Source organism: Oryx dammah, unplaced genomic scaffold, assembly GCF_014754425.2.
Source record: "Oryx dammah isolate SB20612 unplaced genomic scaffold, SCBI_Odam_1.1 HiC_scaffold_11, whole genome shotgun sequence".
NCBI classification, from domain to species: domain Eukaryota; kingdom Metazoa; phylum Chordata; class Mammalia; order Artiodactyla; family Bovidae; genus Oryx; species Oryx dammah.
In genome coordinates this window covers 19,582,535-19,601,798 of record NW_024070195.1, presented here as the reverse complement: position 1 = coordinate 19,601,798, position 19,264 = coordinate 19,582,535, and the positions used below count along the sequence as shown (strand labels likewise).

Sequence of the window (19,264 nt, the reverse complement as noted above, 5' to 3'; positions counted from 1 at the left end):
CGGCTGATCTAAACCAGTGGTTCTCAGCTGAGGGCATTTCTGCCACCCAGAGAATACATGAGAATGTCTGGAAGTATTTGAAAGTGTCATAACCGGGAGAATGGAGGGGAGCTGCTGGCATCCAGTGAGTAAACACAAGGATGCTGGTAAACACCCTGTAACACAAAGGGAGCCCCCGACAACAAAGAATTATCGGGTCCCAAATGTCAGTAACAGTGCTGAGGCTGAGAAACACTGATCTAAGGTTATTCAGAAAGTAAGAATCCAGCATGGCCTGGAGGGCTGAGTCTCCAGCATGCCCAGGAGTCCTCAAGCATGGAAAAGCAGAACTACAGAAGCCCATGAACCCCAATAAAGCCCCTTGCATCCAACAAAAGCCCTCAGAACCAAAACCCAAGCAGAAGGAATCTGAGTGAGGCACCAAGAACAGGCGGCAAGGCCCACAGCAGCCCCACAGGGATGAACGGAGCTTGGGGGTCAACAACTGACCTTTGGGCTTTTTTGAGATCTAACTTAGAAGTGAAAGATTTGAGTATACTTCTGAACACATTCAGATCCACAGGGAAAAGGAGGCCAAAATGGTATCCACAGAAAATGTACAGTCCTGTCTTCAGAGACATATATCTCAACAATGCACACACATAAATCCTTTCTGAAAGTTTCTCTTTCAAAATCCACGTACCCTCTTTAAGAGCAACAGAGTGAAAAAAAATCCTAAAGCCATTTGTGGAGACAGCCAATATGGGTTTTAGGAGCTCTGAGCAGAAACATCAAAACAGATATCTTGCACAAAGCTAGGAAAAGAAGCAAAGCAGAAGTACTTCCTTGGGGAAAATTTATATAAAATATACCCAAGTCACCTATGACTGTGGATATATAACCAGGTTCTCAGATCAGAGCATTCAACACAGTGCACTGTAGCAGCCCTCTCAACAGCAATCAGAGCTAAGGCTTCTTGAGGACTTGCTCTATGTCAGTCACTCTCTGAAATATTATATATGGAATGTTTCATTTAATTTGCAAAACAAGTCTCAAGGTAGGTTTTATTATTACACCCATTCTATGGATGGATGGGAAAAGTGAAGCACAGACTCCAGTTAAATGACTTATCCATTATTAGACAGTAGAGACAGTAGTCTTAGGATTCTAACCCAGGCAGATTAATCCCCTAACACTGAGGAAGTTGCTAACAGAGTGGGAAGTATAAAATGTCTGTGAAGATATTTAAAAAGGAAAAGCCATCCCTGAATTTCAGGCTAACTACTCCACAAGCTCTCCAGAATATGAAGATAAGGAGCCCTTCTCTGGTGGATAGAGAAACCGGCTATGCCCGGAGAACAAGAACCAGCCAAAAGGGACATGGCAGGAAGGCTTTCTGAACACAGTGTCACTGACAAAACTTGTTCAGCTCCACCAACAACCCTCACACCGTCAGTATAAAGACAGATGCAGAGACTTAACTCTGCATCGAGAGCTCACAGGTGGGAGGACCCTGAAACTCCAAGTGACAAAGTGCTAATAGCCTCCCCTTTGCTCCAAGTGCTTTGTTAACTAGCAACACAGGACAGGGAAGGACTGGACTGACTTCTTGCATCCAGTACTTGTGAAGAAAGAGAAATATTAAGTAATAAACCAAGATAACCCACCATGTTCCTCACAAAGACCATTTGGAGGAGTATAAAATGATGGAGGGTTAAGGGCTATTTGAACTTCAAGAGTTTTGCCTAGAGAGGCAAACTGTTGAAAAAGCAACAGCTCCCAGAACTTCACAGTTTATTCGGCAATGATGAATTTTGAGGGGATAAAAGTTCTGATAAGGAGCGGGATGCCCAGGAGATTTAAATGGAAACAGCCACACAAACAAGCCAAATGCCAGATGCACTACAGCCTTTCTCTGCAGGCTGCTTTTGATTTCCATCAGCACAAGCAGTACCTGTGATTCAGTGAACTAAGTTGTACAAAAAGTTTTCCCAGACTGCAACATTTTTGCTACTCCAAGGACACAGACAAAGAGCAGAAACTGGCCGGTGGCAACTTAAAAAGAGCTGAGATCTTCCAAGTACCAAACTGATTTGTCCAAGAACCACAAATGCTTTTCTCCAGGTCTTCCTTTCATTCTCATGCCTATGGGGGATGGTCCAATCATCTTTTGGTTGCTAGTAAGAACTGATTTCAGACAGATGAATTCAGGAAACAGAAAATGCCCCCTGGTAACACCTAACCATTGATGGAGGAGCCTGGTGGGCTGCAGTCCATGGGGTCAAAAAGAGTTGGACACTAAGCGACTTCACTTTCACTTTTCACTTTCATGCATTGGAGAAGGAAATGGCAACCCACTCCAGTGTTCTTGCCTGGAGAATCCCAGGGACTGGGGAGCCTCGTGGGCTGCCGTCTATGGGGTCGCATAGAGTCAGACACGACTGAACCAACTTAGCAGCAGCAGCAGCAGCAACACCTAACCAACCAGCCTGGACCTCATTAGCCATACTGTAGCTCAGATTCCACAGGACTGTTGCTGGGCCCCTTAGGACCAAAAGTCAGGAATCAAACTGCAGAGAAGTGGTCTTAAAAGAGACTTTGCCAAACTTTACTAACATTATTATTAACTCTTACTAACTTTCAGAACTCTGATTTTGTTTTCTTTTTCCCTTGCCTGTTTCACACTGAGACCAAGCATGTAACTCTGAAAATGGAAGGGGTCCTATGTGCTTGTTTTCTGAGAAGCAAATAAGGAGGTCCCTGAGGACCCTCTTCCCACCTGCCGGTCTTGGAAGGAAAAATAACCACAGGCAACAAGGCACCCAATGGCAGCACTGAAACGAAAGAAATGCAGGCTGAATGCTGAATGGTGGAGGGACTCATCTGGGAAGACGGGGCTCCAGGAGGAGCTGCTCAGTGAAGGAGAGCCCACAGGTCCTGGTGACCCGGACATGCCCCCTCAGGGGTGGGGAGATACGGAGAGGGTGAGGAAGTAGAAGAGAGGCAAGAACTACTCTACAGGTGCTGGGGGTGGGGAAGGATCATGCCACTTAAGAGATGGATGTTAGCTACAGAATATTTGTTGGAAGGACTGATGCTGAAGCTGAAACCCCAATACTTTGGGGTATTCTGATCCCCCAGTCTGATGCAAAGAGCTGACTCTTTTGAAAAGACCCTGATGCTGGGAAAGATTGGAGGCAGGAGGAGAAGGGGCCAACAGATGATGAGATGGCTGAATGGCATCACCAACTCAATGGACATAAGTTCGAGTAAACTCTGGGAGTTGGCGATGGACAGGGAGGCCTGGCATGCTGCAGTCCATGGGAATGCAAAGAGTCAGACACAACTAAGTGACTGAACTAAACTGTTAGCTACAGAGGAAAAATCAACCACCTTCAGAACTGTCCCAGAGGAAAAACCATGTCCGCTTTCCTTATGATACTAAAATACCTTCTAAGACACCAGACTTATTGGCTTACCTGAATACTGGCTTAGGGTTCTTCTTGGCTATATCGCACCCACTGAAAGTGAGCCTTATTAGTTGCAAACCTGCTCAACTACCATTAATCAGAGCACTTGAGGACTCAAGAAAGTCTTGAAACCAGGGCAAAGATCAAGGATCTAAATTGTATAACAGTTTCACACTGAGCTGGGGTTCGGCCAAGAAAAAGTTGTGGCTGACTCGGCAGAAGCTAAGTCAGGGTCCACCAAGACCTGGGACTCCAGAACCCCATGTGCCGCCACCATCAAACGCCAGAGCCACAGGGACTCCGTGCCCACAAACACTGCAGGAGACAAAGCATCAGGCAGACCTCAAAGGGCGCTAAACTGCAAGGAAAAGTCTGCCCCAGAAGCCCTTGCCTAAGAAATACAAGGACCTAAAAAAAGGGGAACCAGCCACTCTGCTAAGCAAACCTTTCTAAAGACAATAAAACTAATGAGGTGGGGGAATTATTCTCTATTGAGACTTCCTGAATAACAATCAGGTGAAAAATACATCCTTTAAAGTCTGTCAGCCAGCAATTCCACTACCAGGAATTTATCCAAGAAAAATAAATGTGAGGATATGCACATTTATACGGCAAAATACTGGAAGCAACCTAACTAGGTCATAATTAGTGTTAGCTAACTATGGGCTAATGGAGTGCCAGGCAGAAATTTAAAACATAAATATGTATTATTGTCATGGAAAGTTTTGACCACAAAAAGTAAAATTTTAAAGTACATTACAAAATAGGATTTATGATTTCATTTTTAAAATAGATCATATAGTTTATGTATATTAACATAAAAATATGGAAAATACTGATTTTTTTCCAATGATTACATGTAAATTGATAGGACTAGTGATGCTTCAGTTTTCCTTTCCTATTTTACAACTTGTTAGTAAAGCAAACAGCATAGATACTTTCAAAATTTTAAAAATAACAGGAAGAAAACTTTTATTTGGCCAAAGCAATGTGCCACTGGTATCTTTCACTTGGCCAGCTGCACCCAGACCAATGTTTCTACAGGGTCTGGAGAACAGATTCTTGATGTCACACACCACATGCCCCCCTTCAAGAGGCACAATCCACAAAAGGCCATCGAAGGCTCTGAGAAAGGTTGTTTAATTCAGGTTAACAGTGTATGCCCAACATTTGTGATCCACAAATTTTAAAAGTTTAAAAGGTTCACTGATAAAGTAGGATGAGTCTAGACCTAGGCGATCTGAACAGTGAAACATCTGAAAGCAACATTCTCCAAGGATTAAGATTTGCAGGAAGTGAGAATATTTCACCTGAGGACTAAAAGACCAAGGAAAAACATGGTAAGTGTCTTCAAATTCCTGACCCACACTCATGTAGGAGGGAGCAAAACTGTCCTATGATGTTCCAGTCAACTACACTAGAATGAATTCAAAGAAGTTATTGAGAAGCAGATTCAAGCCCAAATTAAGAAAGGGCCTTCTGAGACTCTCGCTTTTCCCAACACAAGATAATGAAGCAAAAGGTGGATACCCAGCTATCAGGGATGCTCCAGAGGCAACTTCTCATAGGCCAGGGTGCTTGGTTAGATGGCAAGAGTCCTCTAGCCCCAAGATCCTCTGGGGCCAGATCTGAACAAACTCCCCAAGGTCAGCTTAAGTTAGTCTGTCCACACCAGATTGTCTCCTGAGGCCCTAAAGCCCAGATCAGTAGGAATCAACACACATCTGCCTTAGTGGGAACTTGGCACAGTCATCTCAAACCCTTGCCACAGACTGGAGATTCTCTCAGTCCAGTGGGTTGCTCGGTCATGTCCGACTCTTTGCGACCCCATGGACTGCAGTACACCAGGCTTCCCTGTCTATCACCAACTCCCGGAGTTTACTCAAACTCATGTCCACTGAGTTGGTGATGCCATCCAACTATCTCATCCTCTGTCACCCCCTTCTCCTCCCACCTTCAATCATTCAGTACAGTTCAAGGCATTTGTATGTCCCTGCTTCTACCTCTAATAGCACTTTCTGTGCACTTAGCATGTCTAAGGGACTAAGAGAGCTGTTGGCCAATGTGCCAACATTGGCACATTATCGAAAGATAATGTTTTCAGAAAAGAAAAATGCTCTCCCAAAACCAAGGTGAGGTAAAGGAACAGTAGGTGAAAGTGAACACAGTTTTATTCACACACACACCCATCCTTCTTTCCTCTTTATTTTACCCCTCTTTTCTCAAAGAGTTGAGGAAAGTGATATTTTGAATGAGAAAGTGTGTGTGTGTGTGTGTGTATGTACTGGGACACAGGAACAAAGATTCAGACAACAATAGGCCCCATATATCCCAATCCAAATCCTTGTACTCTGTTAAAACACAGCAAGCTTTTTATCGAAGGGGAGGATGACCAGAAAGGAAAAAAGTTCTATCCTTCAGATTTTAGTTGCATTTTCAGTTTAACAACAGATATTAACAGTGTTTCTGATGAAATGAAACATAAAGGTGCTACAGTAACCTTTCACTAAAGCCCCTTTTGTTTTCTGTTTTACAATAAAAAAAAAAAAAGAGTTCTCCCAATTCACTGCATATGCTGGTTAGATTTCCGGGCTCCTCCTTGTCCACAGTGCCCCCCTTCACAAGACTCCAATACTGCCTTGCCTCCCTTCCCTCTCCTCTCCCGCAGGGTGGACCTAAACGCCCTTTCCCAGGGTGCCTAAATCCCAGAGGCTGCAAGACAGTATCTTTTTAAGAACAATGAAAAGTTACACCAGGCTGATGTATGTTCAACAGCTTCTTGCCCAGGGTCATTTGACTCATCTAACTCAACTACAAAAGAAACTGGGGCAGACACAGATGAGAAAAGTAGAAAGTAAAGGCAGCTCAGGTAACAAGTTCAAGTTGGCTAGAACTACCTCCTGGAAACACATGCCCAGAGCCAGAGCCTGCCTCCAACCCCCTGCCTAGAGATCAGTGGGAGCCCAGCTCTGACTCGGGGTAAATTCCAAAGCACTCAAATACACATTCTCTGATTTTGAGTTTCCCAGAAGTTTTGCCAGGACCCTTGGCAAACATGTGCATTCTCTGATACCCACTCCTGACGATCATTGCAATGCTATTGCCATTTTCTAAAGCTCCATTTTCTAGAGGCATGTAACTTCACCCAGGTGCTTTGAAAATTACCTGTGCACTGAATTGTAAGTGATCCTTAAAAGCTGAGACTCCTAAGAGTTCCACAAAGAGAACTGTTCAAATTACCCTACAACTGGTACAAGAGCTTCCTGCGGAGGGAAATAAACCTGGGGGCCTAGAACAATGATTTTCCAACAGCATTTCTTCAGGAGCCACTGTAATCTACAAACATCTCACATGAATTTCATTCTTACAGCTGCTAGGAGGAAAACACAAACACGTGATTTGATGCTATACCACATTTAACTTATTAGCAATCAACCATGAGGGTTGCTGTCAGAATATTCCACTTTTGTGCAGCACTCAGGATAAATGTGGCACTAGGTAAAGAACCCATCTGCCAATGCAGGAGACATAAGAGACGCAAGTTCGATCCCTGGGTCGGGGAGATACCCTGCAGGAGAGCATGGCAACCCACTCCAGTATTCTTGCCTGCAGAATTCCAGACAAAGGAGCCTGGCGGGCTACAGTCCATGGGGTCACAAATAGATACAACTGAGTGATTAAAACTTTCCAAATTTTCCGGATAAAGCGCCCCCATCTCTGTCTATTTGGAAAGCATCCTGAGATTACAAAAGTTAGCTACTATAAAAACTGTGATATTTGTACTACTTAACAGGTAAATAGGGACAGTCTCTATACTAAGCAGCCGAAACATAATTTAATTGCCCCTCTATTTCTGAGATATGTTCATCAAAACAGCCTCATGAATAATTTAAAAAAAAAAAAAGAAAAGCCTCATGGAAATCACTGAATGAGTTTATTTTGGATTTATTTGGATTTTGTTAGTTTATTTGGATTTTAAATAATAAATTTGCAACACGTAAACTCCTAAAATAGCATTATTTTATTGGCTCCATGAAAGAGTATGTGCTTTTAAATGGCACAATTGGTTTTTTTTTTTGTTTTTTTTTTTTAGAGTCTGGATAGGTTAGTATCACCTAAAAGTGGCTACAAAACAAAAATTCCAGTGTGAATATTTGTCTGTGAAGTGACTACACCATGGGTCATGCTGCTGAATCAAGTTAGGTGTTAGGAGATGAGGGAATTAGGAAAATATTAAACAGACTAGTCATGCCAAGTGAGTATGGCCTCGTGTAGAAGAGCAATGCTTTCCATATCAGAGACTGAAGTTTTCATTAATTCATGCTTAGATGGGCCAGATGCTTACAAAACTCTTAGGTGAGCTTTATTCTTTTTCATGCATTTTTAAAGATAAGCAGGTGTGAGTGGAGCTTATATTTTAATGAAAGACAGCACAGCCATCAAGACATTTTCAGTTCAGTCGCTCAGTCATGTCCAACTCTTTGCGATCCCATGAATCGCAGCGCGCCAGGCCTCCCTGTCCATAACCAACTCCCGGAGTTCACTCAAACTCATGTCCATCGAGTCGGTGATGCCATCCAGCCATCTCATCCTCTGTCGCCCCCTTCTCCTCCTGCCCTCAATCCCTCCTAGCATCAGAGTCTTTTCCAGTGAGTCAACTCTTCGCATGAGGTGGCCAAAGACATTTTAATGATATCCAAATAATGTCCTTTTACTTTTCCTCATTTTAAAAGTTAACTTACAGTTATTCCAATCAAGCCTAAGAGGTTCAAAAGTTATAAATAACCAAGCAAGAGAAAATACATTAAAGAGCTTCTAGGTTAACTTTTCAGGACTAAATAAGTGAATAGCCAATGAAGTGTTTTCAAGGAACAGGTAGACAAACAACACGGTCAGTTTCCTGTCATTTCCTCAACCTGCTCAGTCTAAGAAAGGAAGTCCTGCTTCTGTCCCCATTTAAGAGGGATGTGGTAAAATAAGGGATTGGTAAAGATGATCAAACCCAAATCCCAAAGTGAAACAGGAAAAACGAAGCGGAGACCAGGAATGGGCCTTCCACACCTTCAGAGGCATGGTTCTAGTGAGAGGCGCACATTGCTGTCCCCTAGGTGAGCGACAGCAGAAAGAGGGTGGGAAAAGAGTGTGAGAGACCTTGCTTCTCCCGACAGTACCAAATTGCTAGATCATACATCCATTGCTGATAGGACTACACAATGATATAACCATGCTGGAAAATGAAAAACGACAGCTTCTTCTAAAATGAGACAGGCAATTCCTACACAAATCCACAATTACGCTCTCTGGCATTCCAAAGGGAGAAATGGAGACTTATTTTCACACCAAAATCTGTAAACAAATGTTTCTATCAGTTTTATTCCTAACAGCCCCAAACTGGAAATAGCCTACAACTCTGTCAGTGGGTGAGCAGTGGGTAAACAAGCCGTGGTACGTCCATACCCCAGACTACTCCTCAGAAACAAGAACTGAAAAGGTGCAGTGGACACACACAACTTGGATCAATGTCCAGGCAATTAAGTAGAAGCAAAAAGAGCCAGTCCCCAAAAGGCACATATATTGTTGATTATACTTATGGAACACTTTTGAAGTGACAAGATTATGGAGATAGAAGACAGATTCTGACTACCGGCAGGCAGAGCAGTGGCGAGTCTGAGGTTGTAGACCTGAAAGGCAACACGAGGCATCTCTATAGTGATGGAAATGTTCCAAATTTTCCAGTTATCACTGTCAACCCACGGTCATGTCCCGGAATTTTGCACAACAGAGGAGACTAGATAATGGATACAGAGGATAATCGACTCTTTGCAACCCCATGGACTGAAGCCTACCAGGCTCCTCCCTCCATGGGATTCTCCAGGCAAGAGTACTGGAGTGGGTTGTCATTTCCTTCTCCAAGGCATCTTCCCGACCCAGGGATCGAACCTGGGTCTCCCGCATTCCAGACAGACACTTTAACCTCTGAGCCACCAGGGAAGCCCATTACTTCCTATAACTGCATGCAAATCTACAGTTACCTAAAACTGCAACATTTAATGTGTAAAACTGAAATTCCACTTTTTAAAGTCTAGGTACTAGAAAAATTGGGTGAAGATTCAATTAGCAGATGGGAGGAAAAGGCTGACCATCTAACACAGAATCACTTCCTAATAACATCCTCTAACGGCAAGATAGGAAAGGATCACAGAAAAGGATGACACAGTGCCAGTATGTGGCCTGCAGCAGACCTGCCCAGCCCTTTATTAAAGTACAGGCCAAAGAATGTCCCCTACGAGGACACTCCAAATGATGGAGAGCCTGTTCCAGCCTGCTCCATGTTCACTTTAACTGTTCCACCCCAGTTTCCCCAACTATGGTCAGTAGGGTTTCTGGCCATGTAAGTTTGAGAATGACAGTGTATTTCATCTCATTCTGAGAAATCTACTATGCACATGAGTGTACCAAAGTCTCTGAGTCAAAGTCGTGCAGTAAAGACACTGGTTGATCTTTGTTTAATGTTTGATTGCCAAACTTGTTTGGCCATAAAACACTCTCCCCCTGAATATCCTACCATTTCTGATTTCACTGGACCAGCACACATCTTAAGAATTTCAGGTTTCATCAGTTGCCTTCCATCTTGCTTTAAAGGTAACACAAACAATTAGGCATTGAAATCATCTATGCCACTGGGAAAACAGAATGCAGAACCCTTTGGTTCCTTCTGCTTTCTCTTGTTGATCATGTTCTAGGCAGTGTTAAAACCCATCCCAGTTAATCTACAAAGAAACCATTTACAGACCACCAGAGTGGGCTCCCTGTGCTACACAGCAACTTCTCACCTAACACAACATTGTTTAAAAAAAAAGTAATATTTAAATTAAAAAATAGAAAGAAAAAGAAACTATTTACAAATAGATACTTTTATAAGGCCTGTTTCATCAGAGAAAGGAACTGAGGCTGAACAATGTTATAAAGTGACTGGGCTATGGTGTGAACCAGGCATGATTCAAGGTCCAAGGCCTTAACCGCTGGGCCCTAAGTTTACGTGGTGGTCATTAGAAACAGGTGGTAGGAAGAGACCTGTTTAAACAATCCCAATTTTCACCTGATCCCGACAGCAAGAAAAAGAATTAGCTTTGCTGCTGCTGCTGCTAAGTCGATGCAGTCGTGTCCGACTCTGCGCGACCCCAGAGACGGCAGCCCACCAGGCTCCCCCGTCCCTGGAATTCTCCAGGCAAGAACACTGGAGTGGGGTGCCATTTCCTTCTCCAATGCATGAAAGTGAAAAATGAAAGTAAAGTCGCTCAGTCATGTCCGACTCCTAGCGACCCCATGAACTCCAGCCTACCAGGCTCCTCCATCCATGGGATTTTCCAGGCAAGAGTACTGGAGTGGGGTGCCATTGCCTTCTCCAAGAATTAGCTTTAGACTGGGCCATTTTCCACCCCATACCCCTTGCTCCCTCTGTACTTACTATGTCTCTAACACGCTAAGCTCTCTCTGGCTTCCAGGCATATTCTGTTTTCTTTGTCTACAACATGCCTCTACTCTCTTCCCTTAGTAATTCTTGTTCATCCATTGGGTGGTAGCTTACATTTGCCTTCCTTCTGCAAGATTTCCCTGACCCTCAGGCCTGGGTCAGAGGTTCCTCCCATGTGCTTTCAGTCATCTTGCTCACAACATATCTCAAAGCATTACATGTTGAGATGTTTACCTCCCCAACTAGACTCTGAGCTCTGAATCCCATGAAGTCAGAGTCGACGTCCATCTTGGACATACCATGTGTCTGGCTCATGCTCAGCAAGTATGGAACCAAGCAATGAATAATGTATCAATCAACCAAATCCATACAGGGAGCTCTAATCCTTCTAAAGTCCAAATCTTTGTGAAAGTTTGCAACCACAACAAGCTGAAGGATTGTTTTGGTTTTTTAGTATAATGGTGAAACGGATCAGACAGACCTGGGTTCAACTCCTGACTCTGTCATTCATTAGCAGGATGACCTGAAACAAGTTCCTTTAGCTTTTCCAAATCTCAGTTTCTGCCAACGCCCATGTAAGTAGGGCCCAACTCAGAGGGCTGCAGCAGGAGCAAATAAAGCAATGCATAATTAAGTGTTCAACAGAACACGTTATATAAATGTTAGTTATCATGACCATGAGAAGAAGGAAGATGAAAATAAACTCTATGAAAAATGAAAGCTGGAAATAGCATAAAGTCTCTAAAAGTAAAAACCAGGAACCAAGTCACTCTCAGCTTTACAAGAAGGAAGGACACTAAGAGTAGCTGGGCACTAGGGAAAGAAATGAGAAATAAAAATCAAGAAATGCTGAGTCAAGCCAATTCACGTATGCCCTATTTTATTGGACTGACAGCCAAAAAAGAAGTCAGAAATACAAATTCTAAGGGGATTCCCCCAATGTTTTAAGTAATTGAATTTCTCTAAATTTAGAAAATCAACAACTTAAGGTGAATTCATAGACCATCTTGCTCACACCTGAAGCTTGTCAAACCTTGAATATTTCAATTAACAGTTCTTGCCCCTGCAAGTAAGGAATAGCTAAAACAAGTTTACCCTAAGCTACTAGAAACTGCTTAGATTCCAGATTTGGGGAGATAGATGTTTAAATTCAAATACATTTGTAATTTGATTACAACCTTAATCAACTCCAGCTAATGTTAAGATGAAGTCCCCCACCTCAAAAAAAATCTTAACAGTAAGTACCAATCATAACTAATTTTTAAGAGTGCTAACACTTTATTTGATGTTTAAACTTGTCTTGCATGGGTTTGTCTTGTCATGACATGGGTTTCTTATGCTGATGAATAGTGTCCGTATCAACTAGTACCACATACCATGTTCGACTGTTGCAGGAAGCACTACTTGATGTTTAAATTGTAAAAAGGTGAACCCATCTTGTGAAGTCAACGTGTAAAACAAGTGGTAGGAACAGTTTCTTCTCTCTACCCTACCACTGCCGAGACATACCTGTACCCTTTGGCTGAACAATATTAAGTAAAGCACACCTTAAGGAAATTTACTCTTTATCAAAACTGAAGCAGAATGATGATACCAATCACTTTTGCTATTGATAACCATAATTATACAGTCTGGGTAAACACGTTTCGTTGCAGGGCAAAAGTCACTCCATCAAGTTTTTCCACTTAAATTTCTCTGTCATCCTGACTTGTACACAGAGAAATAGAAGTCATCCATCAATAAATAGCATAATCCTTCCATCCACAGGAGAAGGCAGTCAGATGTTTTAGAGAGATTAAGACAGCTGCTATGAGAAAGATATTTCACATTCTGTGGAAACTTCCACTGAAGAAACAGAATATTAAAAATATTCTTTTAATGACACATGCTTGAGGTTTTAAAATACTCCAGAAGGGGGAAGGGGGAAAAACTGGCAGGAGATAAAACAATATTCTTGAAGTACTGAAAACTGTTGAAGGTGGATGAAAAGGATACAAAGTTCAATATTCTATTCTCTACTTTTGCATATGTTTGACAATTTCCAGTGATAAAAAAATAAATAAGAGTAAACAGACTATTCTCTCTAACAAAAACACAAGCAAGGTGTATTTACCTAAGCTTAAGGTTTGCCACAATTTCAACACAGAAACCATTAAAACATCACAGAAGACTTTTCACCTCCCTAAAGGTACAACTCAGGAGCTGACAACTCCCTAACAATCCTGTGTTCAATGGGCTGATCCCTCAAGTCCCTAAACAACTCGTCTCCCAAGTTGGAAGGAGCCCCCCAAGTTCCATCAGCACCAGCAGACATACTAAATACCTAAGACACCGGACTGGTGGTACTCACATATTGGCTGAGGGTTCATCTTAGCTACATTTCATCCAATGAAAGTGCCATGGGCCTTAGCAGTTGCAAATCTGCTCAACTACCATTTATCAGAGCCCTCAAGGACTCAAAGAAAGCACTGAAGCCAGGGCAAAGATCAAGCTGGCACTCTGCTCCCCAAACCAATGGATGCGGATATTGGATGGATACGGATATAACATTTGAGAAAATTTAATAATTAAACTGACATGAATTTTTTTAAAACTCCTTCAAAGTCCTCACAAACAGGATCACATACTCAGCCACCACAAAAGTAAAAAGCAACCTCCCTTTAACATCCAACTTTCAACGAACAACCTGAAAATGGTCTCTAGGAGACGACCGAAAGGAGGGTGACTTACAACTTTAAGAAAGACAATATATTTTAAAACTTCAGTCCCTAAAATTTAACTTTCAGTGGGCAAATATTCCAGCTCACCTAGGAGAAAATGGGCATCAGAATGTTTGAACAAAATATAAAACACAGAACAAGTACTGCATGAAAATCAGGCAATCAAAACAATAGAGGGAAAAGCATTTTCACTTCCAGACTTTAAAAAAGTTAATACTTACCAACACTCTGTTTTCAACTTTGTCTCCCTTCACTTCCAGCTTTACTTTCTTCTTCAATGCAATCTTTATCTTTCTGCCAAGAACATCCTTTATGCTTTCTGAAAGAAAGGAATAGCTTCATTAGATTCTTTTATTAATAAGAGAAAAGCATTGGCGAGGATAGAGCATTTGAAGGAGCATTTTCAGTTGTTTTTATTTTTCTTTCTTTTTTGCTTATTTTCACAAGCTTGATACTAATCAATCACCAAGTATTTAATGAACGCTTACTTTGTGCCTTGGACTGTGTGCTCAGATGCTGAGGCAAGTATAAAAGCATATGATACTATACCAGTCCATGCAAGCAAGGCATGACATAACCTTGCTGGACAAAAGAGGATACTCACAAACCAGGGAGAAAAAGAAGAGCAATGGCAGGTAGTAGCATAGAGCACTATACTGTGAGTAGACCATAAACACAAGAATTCATTGACTCTTTTGCCTGATTATCCGCAGCCCCCAGCTTGAAAAGCTGAATGCTAGCAGGACCTCCCATGAGTATTCCCAAACTGAACAGGTCCCAAATCCATGTCAGTTTGATTTGATTTTCCCTGCTCCTCTTCTGGCCCTTCATGAAGCTAGAAATCTTCTTTATCTCCAACTTCGTTCTCTCAGGGGCTTCCCAGGTGGTGCAGTGGTAAAGAATCCACCTGCCAATGCAGGAGACACAAGCGACATGGGTTCAAATCCTAGGTCGGGAATATCACGACTGAGCATGCACACCGTTCTCTCAGGGAGCCAGTCACCTATTCTCCCAGGACCACCTCCAAAACAGTTCCTGAGCATGGCTCTGCACTCTGTATTCAGGGACTCAGCATCTCTCACCGAGACTAGCCCAACACCTCTAACCAATCAGCCCCCAGAACCAAAGTGGCCCTTCCAAAGCCACAGATCTAATCTTGTCCCTTGTGCTGTGTGACTATGACTCACAGTCATTTTTGGATGAATCCAAACCTTCCAGCATGCCACGAAAGGCCCTTCACGTTTTTCCAGCTTAACTTCTCAGCACACACTTTCCCTTTTCTCCTCCTGGTTAGATTCTGCAAAGCACAGCAAATTTCTTTATAACCCCATCACTCTGAGCTGTCTATTATAATGATTTTGATTTATTCATACACTCAACAAACATACCTAGTGTGCCAACTACTCTGCTAAGTGCTGGACTGGAGATGACCCCTGCCTTCCACAGGTGCTTACAATCTAGTGGAGGGCAGGGATCGATGTCATTAGACGAATGTGCGCCCACTACCATGAGATCGTGGACAAGATGACACACAACGGTTTCAGGGAGTAGGGGACCCCTGACCTGAATCTTGAAGAAGTAGGAAACAGACCACTGGTTTCCAAAGCAGTGTCCAATTCAACCCACTGGGGTGCAGGAAGAAAACAGTAGCATTTTTACTTCTACGTGCTCTGTGTTTCACTGTTATGTTCTAGGTTACACACACTCAGTGAAATATGCATGCAACTTAACAAGTGTATTCATGTATTTATTAAGGGATGGTCAAAATATTATTAGAAACCCACCACAATGAATTTAAGAGCCACTCAGATAAGAAGTGTAAAGGAGGGGAGGACGGGACATTGTCAGCAGAGAGAAGAGCATGAGAAGACGAGAAAGTACAGTTTGTCCAGGAACAGCAATGAGGTGGAATGTAGGAAGGGGGAGGGAACAAGTGGAGGACCTCACTGCCTGGGGAGTTCCCTAGGCAGCTCCTATCTTATCAGCACTCAAAACGGGTACAGGCTACCCGTCTCTCCCCTACAAAAGAACTGTGGGAAATGAGCATGTGAAATTGCCTTAAAATATATGCAAAGAAAAAGACAGGAAAAGTTATATAGCCATAGGTCAAAAATAGCTATCTTGGAGTGGTAACATGAGTGACATATATTCTCATTCTTCTCTGAATCTTTTAAATAAAAAGCCTGTATTACTTTAATAATCAGAAAGATACACATTTTTTTAATGTTTTGGGGAATTAGCCTAAGGAAATATATTGAGTTTTTCACAAGGTTGCCATTTTGAATTGATGAGAAGAGAACCCCTGTGAGCACTGAAATAAGAAACTAAAGCAGACACAGGAATTTCCCCTCACCCAGGCTAATTAGACCACTTAAAAGCCCAGAAGAATATTGGGCTGATCACAAAAACCTGTGTCCCTTGTTTGAGAGACATGTAAGATGGGCAGAGCTCGATAAACACAAAAACTCCATCTCTAGATAGGGGTTAATTTCAACTTTTGAAATATACAAAGAATTCATTTTGTGGACCATCAATAGAAAACCATCCTATCCTTCATCACCCTTTATCTTGTGTCTAATTACCTAAACCTAAAGTTTAACTGCAGCTTTCCTGGTGACTCAGAGGTAAAGAATCCACCTGTAATGTAGGAGACTGGAGCTCAATATCTGGGCCCAGAAGATCCCCTGGAGAAGGAAATGGCAACCGACTGCAGTATTCTTGCCTAGAAGATCCCATGAACAGAGGAGCCTAGCAGGCTACAGTCCATGGGGCCGCAAAGAGTCAGACACGACTGAGCAACTAAACAGCAATAACAAAGTTTAATTACCTAAACTTTTCATCACCAGGCTCAAGGCTACCCAATTTTTTTAAAAAGTATCTGCCACCTGCTTTAGTTATCCTTATCCCCCAGCCAGTGATGCAAACCCTTCCCTAAATTCTCTTTCCCAGGACCTCTGGAGGCATCTTGGGGTTCTGGGCATGTGTTTCCTCTTCTGGGTAGGGTTTTGGTAAGATCTCCTGCTCCCAGAACTAGATGCTCATTCCCAGTGGACTTTACAGAATTGAGGAAGGGGAGGGGAAGAGGCCTTTATATCCTAAATATAGTCAAGACTTTGGCTTTTTTTAAATTCAACAAAACCAGAAGCTTCCATCTTCCATATTAGCCTAGCAACAGCTTCTTTACATCAAGTTTCACCTGCTTGAGTTAACAGTCGCTAATGGAAGAACACACACAAACTCCTCCAAAGTAATACCTCTAAGAGGTGAAAGAGAGGGGCAGATTCCGCAAATGCAGATGCATGGGCGGTTAGAACTCTTGTCAGCAGCCATTACCTATCATCTTTCTGAGTTTAGGCTGTGTAGGATGATACAGTAAGGAAACAGGTCACTGGGGCTCAAAACACACACGCACATAACAACACATACCTTGTTACAATACAACATGCTGCACACACACACACACACACGCAGGCACACACGAGCTTTACCCCTGGGTTTTCAGAACACTCTTACCCCCAAGCCTCATTTTAAGCTCTGCCATGTTAACCCTCTCTCTACATAATTAAGTTAAACCGCAGGACAAAATATTCACACACACACACCCCCCACCAAAACCCTCCAGGAACTCAAACAATGGGTCACCTTGCACAGGGTACCACATACAGGTTCCCTAAGAGATCCGGGATGGGGAGAATTGGCAGGTTAATCATTACTGAAGTAAGGCTTTTATCATTAACCCTCAGTTTCCTGGCGCAAGTTTGCGTCAGTCCTGTAACCCTTTCGCTCCCACTTCGTGATGCGAAACCACGCCTTGCCAGGCTCAGTCATTACATCCGACCAGTACCCCCTCCCCCAAGCCCTACGTCACAAGGGCACCTCTGGCCGAGAGTTTTTTGGGGACCTGGGGGTGGGATGTGGAGCTCCTGGCACGTGCCGGAGGCGACCTACTGTGCGCTCGCCAGCCGTTCGTGTCCTGGGCTTTCCGGGACTTCCCGAGTTGGGGACGAGGGACCTCCGGCCACTGTAGAGGATTCTCCTCGCTTGCAGGACCCCCCAGACCCAGGCAGCCCGCCCCCTTCTTCCGCCAACCTGGACCCCCGGTCACCGCGGGAGGAGGCACTGGGGGCCGCCAGCATAGCCGCGGCGGGCGCTCCCGGGGCTCCCGATTCCTCCCCAAGCCGGCCCTCTCGGGACTCAGCTTTTCTAGCGGTCGGACGGGAGCAAACTTACCGGCGCCCCCCAGCGACCCTGCCCGACACCCCTCTGACCCCAGGGGCGCGGGGACGTGCGGGAGGAGAGAGATCGGATGGGAGGTGGAGGCGAGGGGGCCGCAGAGGCAGAAAGAAAATCAACCACCGCGCGACTCTTACCTATCAACTCCCCGGGCACCTCGGAGCTCTCCTCGGCCATGGCCCTCTAGGTGCGGGGAATGTTGCAGGTCCAACTCTGATTTACGGCCCCCACCCTCCCCCGACTCTCTCAGTTTCCTAGAGGCAGATGCAGTTCGCAAACGGGAGAAGGTGTGAAAGGGGGGGACGGAGATAGAATTTGGCCGCGTCCCCCGCCCCACCAAAAAAAAAAAAAAAAAAAGAGTTGCAAATCCGAGGTGGGTTTGCGGCTGCTGCTACATGACGCCTCCTTGCAGTTCCCGGCGGCGGAACGGAGACCCGGCGGGCTTGGGAGCGGGGTGCGCGGGCGGCGGCGGGGCTGGCTCCGGCTCGCGGCTCCCGGCTCCGGCCGCTGGCAGTTCCCGCCCGCTCCCGGCGCCGCACCTACGGCCCTAGGTGAAGGCGGAAGGCGTGGGGAGAGGCGGGGAGAGCGGCGCGGGGCGGGGGGCCAGGGTGTCCTCGCGCTCCAGCCGGGCTCCTGTGGGGCGGGGGCAGCTCCGGCGCGGCTCCTCCTCCCTCCTTTGCCTCCTCCTCCTTCTCCTCCTCCAGCGTTTCCTCCTCACCTCGCGAGACCCGGCCTCCGCACACGTCCCAGGCCGGCCTCCCAAGCCCGGGGGCGCGTTCCCCGGCGCTGGCCGCAGAGCCCGGCAGCGCGAGACTGCGGCGGCGGGCACCCGGAGCTCCTCGCGGCCTCCCTCCCGAACAGCCGAAGCCCTGCGTCTGGAGAGGGGGCGAGGGAGCCTGGGAGCCATCTGCTGGCCGCTGGGGAGGACGGCCGGGTGGGCCTGGGCGCCCGATTCCCCGTCCCCACCTCCCGGCGAGCCAAGGACGCCAGGGGATGGGAGGCTGCAGACCCCGCGCACGTTCCGCAGGCTGGTCTGCGCGGAAACCCGGTCTTTCTGGACCCCTCTGCTCCCTTTCCTTTCTCAACCCTCCCTGTGACAGGCTGGCGTTTCCTCGACGTTATTAATTTTCCATTTCTGGGGAGCAGGAGCTAGACGAAACCTGTAAACACGAACCATATGGTAAGAAAACACTTTTTTGTGTGCTCAGCGGGCGCACCGCCGCCGCCGCAGTTTGCCATCTCAGACATTCGAAGTGGGAGAGCGCACGCTAAAAAAAAAAAAAAAAAAGCCTTTCACTCGTGCTGGAACCTCCTTTTAAAAAGCCAGGGCATTTTTCGGGCAGCTGAGAGTAATTCACAAAAGCCAGAATGAGCCTGCTGATTGGTCT

General features: G+C 44.8%; 1 protein-coding gene across 5 annotated transcripts in view; it reads right to left on the bottom strand.

Annotated features, from left to right (window-relative positions):
- CARMIL1 (capping protein regulator and myosin 1 linker 1) overlaps positions 1-18,522 on the bottom strand; it is a 307,355-nt gene extending 288,833 nt beyond the window's left edge. For 2 of the 5 annotated variants that reach the window (XM_040249952.1, XM_040249953.1), the window contains exons 1-2: positions 18,014-18,383; positions 13,865-13,962 (exon numbers count right to left, since the gene is read on the bottom strand). In XM_040249952.1, coding sequence (XP_040105886.1) covers positions 13,865-13,962; positions 18,014-18,053 — 138 coding nt within the window. In that variant the 5' untranslated portion in view covers positions 18,054-18,383. Of the gene's footprint in view, positions 1-13,864; positions 13,963-14,830; positions 14,941-16,897; positions 17,338-18,013 lie in introns of those variants that run through there. The other 3 variants (XM_040249954.1, XM_040249955.1, XM_040249951.1) reach the window with 3 other exon arrangements.
- Positions 18,523-19,264: the final 742 nt, after the last annotated feature.